The sequence below is a fragment of the Lytechinus variegatus genome, chromosome 5 (assembly GCF_018143015.1).
Source record: "Lytechinus variegatus isolate NC3 chromosome 5, Lvar_3.0, whole genome shotgun sequence".
In the NCBI taxonomy this organism is placed as follows: domain Eukaryota; kingdom Metazoa; phylum Echinodermata; class Echinoidea; order Temnopleuroida; family Toxopneustidae; genus Lytechinus; species Lytechinus variegatus.
In genome coordinates this window covers 3,262,840-3,265,753 of record NC_054744.1, presented here as the reverse complement: position 1 = coordinate 3,265,753, position 2,914 = coordinate 3,262,840, and the positions used below count along the sequence as shown (strand labels likewise).

At 37.9% G+C, this 2,914-nt stretch overlaps 1 protein-coding gene across 1 annotated transcript; it reads left to right on the top strand.

Moving 5' to 3' along the window:
* Positions 1-713: 713 nt before the first annotated feature.
* On the top strand, positions 714-2,127 carry LOC121414809 (gonadotropin-releasing hormone receptor-like). Its single transcript, XM_041607866.1, has 2 exons — positions 714-1,188; positions 1,504-2,127. The coding sequence occupies exon 2, from the start codon at positions 1,564-1,566 to the stop codon at positions 2,125-2,127; it is 564 nt and encodes a 187-aa protein (XP_041463800.1). The 5' UTR covers positions 714-1,188; positions 1,504-1,563.
* Positions 2,128-2,914: the final 787 nt, after the last annotated feature.

Genomic DNA, 2,914 nt, shown 5'->3' with positions numbered 1-2,914 from the left:
TTCCGAGAAAAATTCTATTTTTTATTCTCACTTAATGCAATATTATGAGAAACTAAATTGTCATGATGAACTACCCTTTTCTATATACTTCATCAAAAAGAAAAAAAATCATTCTCCCATATATTGCAATATTCTTTATATGCAAAACTAAATTTTCAAATTACCCTACTATGTGAACATAAGATTGGGTATGAAAGAAATCTATCTGTCTTCATACTTTTTAAATATTCGTTTCCCAAAAAATTTTTGGGGACCTAACCCCTTTTGCAACAAAACTGAAATTGACCTAAGCCCCTTTTTGATGAAAAATGGATCAAACCCCTTTTTGCAACTGAGCTCTTCAAATACTACTAGTATACCATCAAAAGGCAAGAGGCATCAAAAGGCAAAATCAAAAATGAAGAAATTTTACAAAAAAAAGTTTGCCAGCACGCCAATGAAATAGCCTGCTTGTTTCCTTTCCTTTATTTCCTTTACACTTTTCCATCCACTTATCTCTCTTCCCGCTTCTTATCTTCCTTTTCTCTCCACTCTCTCCCTCCTCAAAACTGAGTACATCCCCAACTCTCACCTTCTGCGTTAAAATTCATTATCGTGAATGGAAAAAAGGGTGCTGTCATTGTTGTGTAGGCCGCAACCGGGAGTGTGCGCGTGCGTGCACCGAGTTAAAGTGGGTGTTCGTCTGTTCGAGGTTTCACGTTATCCCCCAAAAGGCTCTCTAACTTCCAACTCCAGTCAACACATGCCGTGGCGACGCGCACAACATTCGGATCGTTTGGGTAGCTTTTAACGTCATTCATACTGGATTGCCCCCACTTCTTTCTCCTCGATCAAAAGTGTGTTCTCCATTTCTTTTGGGCATGGAAAGGTATGCGTTAAGTGCCCGTGTAAGCTCATACGACAAGGTGTGGCTTGTTATTAAATTCCATTACTGATTTCGCCACTTGTTCTCGGATTGTGAGCTAGGGTTAGTCCTACCTCTCATCGCATTTCAACAACAACTCTGTCCAGCGCGTGCCTCGTTGCAGATGGATTATCAAACACGTGTGTAATAATATTTTTTAATCTTCAGTTTCATTCAGAAAGGATTCACTTTTGATATACAGCTAGCTATCTTCTATTCTTGATTCTTTTCGCCGGACAAATATCGTTGGAGATTAAGTCAGCTAATGGATTAGCAACATTTGGGTTAGTCTGGTTGTTAAAGCCCAACGTCGTCACTCAACATTTAAAACAAGGACATTTGACAGCATTGTTCTGTGTAAATACATATATATTTGATGATATTTCAGTATTTCGAATCCTCTTTTGAATATACAATATCACTTTAATAGTTTCCCATAAAACAAAGAGAATTGCAAATCAAGAAACCAGAAATAGGTTCATCAATATTTTTTGGCATAAGTTACAGCACAGGTACTTTTTTCTGCTTGTTTTTGTCATAGTTATGCTTTCTTTGAATTATTTTTAAAAATGATTTTTATTCATTTAAACTCGACACAGATTAATCAGCGACGTGAACATTACAAACAACGGAGCTTGGCAGGCTGATTGAGGGGAGCAATGGCTGATAGCACGATGGAGAACTCTCCGACGTCCACGGAGCAGCTTGACCGTCAGTTCTCCACCATGGACGATACCTCGGAGTCATGGTCATGGGGCAACGGCTCGGCCCACTTTTACCCCTCGGTCGATGGCGTCATCCTCGGCAAGATCGTCGCCCTCGTCATCATGATCATCATCTCCACCATCGGCAACGTCGCGACTGTCATGATCACCAGTCGATTACGACGTCGACGGAAGTCAACGGTCACCCTTCTGGTGCTCCACCTCGCCATCGCTGACCTTCTCGTAACCTACACCCACATGTTGCCCCATGCGATTTGGTATTCGGTTATCAAGTGGTACGGCGGGGATTTTCTCTGCAGGATTGTCAAGTTTTTCTCCAGTTTCGGACTATTCCTGTCCTCGTTCCTGACTGTGGACATCAGTCTGGATCATTGCATGGCCGTCTTCTATCCCTTGGCCAAGACCCAACGACCAAGGAAGGCTAAATTCATGATAATAATGTCCTATATATTCGCTACCTTCTTCAGCATTCCTCAGGTAAGTCTCTACTTTCATTGATCATTTTACAAAATCCGTTTTTAATTTTTTTTGTGTTTCCGAAAAATAAACCTTAACCTCTTTTTTATATGTGAAATTGTAGGTGGTTTATTTTCATGCTACACCCGTTACAAGGGATGAATATTCATGATTGAAGATTCTTTTAGGAGAATATAAAAACGCCATCTATATCCAAATTTAATTTTCAATGTTCTTTGTGTTTCCGAAAAAAATAATCTGAAAAGAAATTGCTTTGCAGGAAGATTATTTTCAGGCTATACTTATTTCATAAAATAAGCATTCATGATTAAAGTAGGTATATGATTAGTAGTCTAAGTGCTTGTATGTCTATAGGTCAAGTGCAAAATTGTCAAAATTCAGGGATGAATGAGGTCATCAGTACGTTCCTCTAATGAAGTCATTTCACAAATTCGTGTCTTTAATAAATTATGACACCTAGAGCATAGTTATGATTTGTTAATATAATTACAAAAGTCTTATTATTTAAAAATAACGATGTGATTACATGTATGTCCATGACATAAACTAACTACAAATCATACATCAATATTTTAAATGATGAAAAATTTAACTTTCCCCAAAGGTTTTAAACAAAATATCGTAAAATAGCGCTTGTATCTTCATGATGTCTGAAATAAAGAGAGGAAAGGTACAGAAAGGGTTTTCTAATATAAAGATTGGAAATGATACATCGGAATAATATATACATTGGTCTATTTTGACGTGAATAACAAGAGAGTATTTTAACCAAAGGTATAAATATTTGCCATGGAGTCGGCTAGGCCAA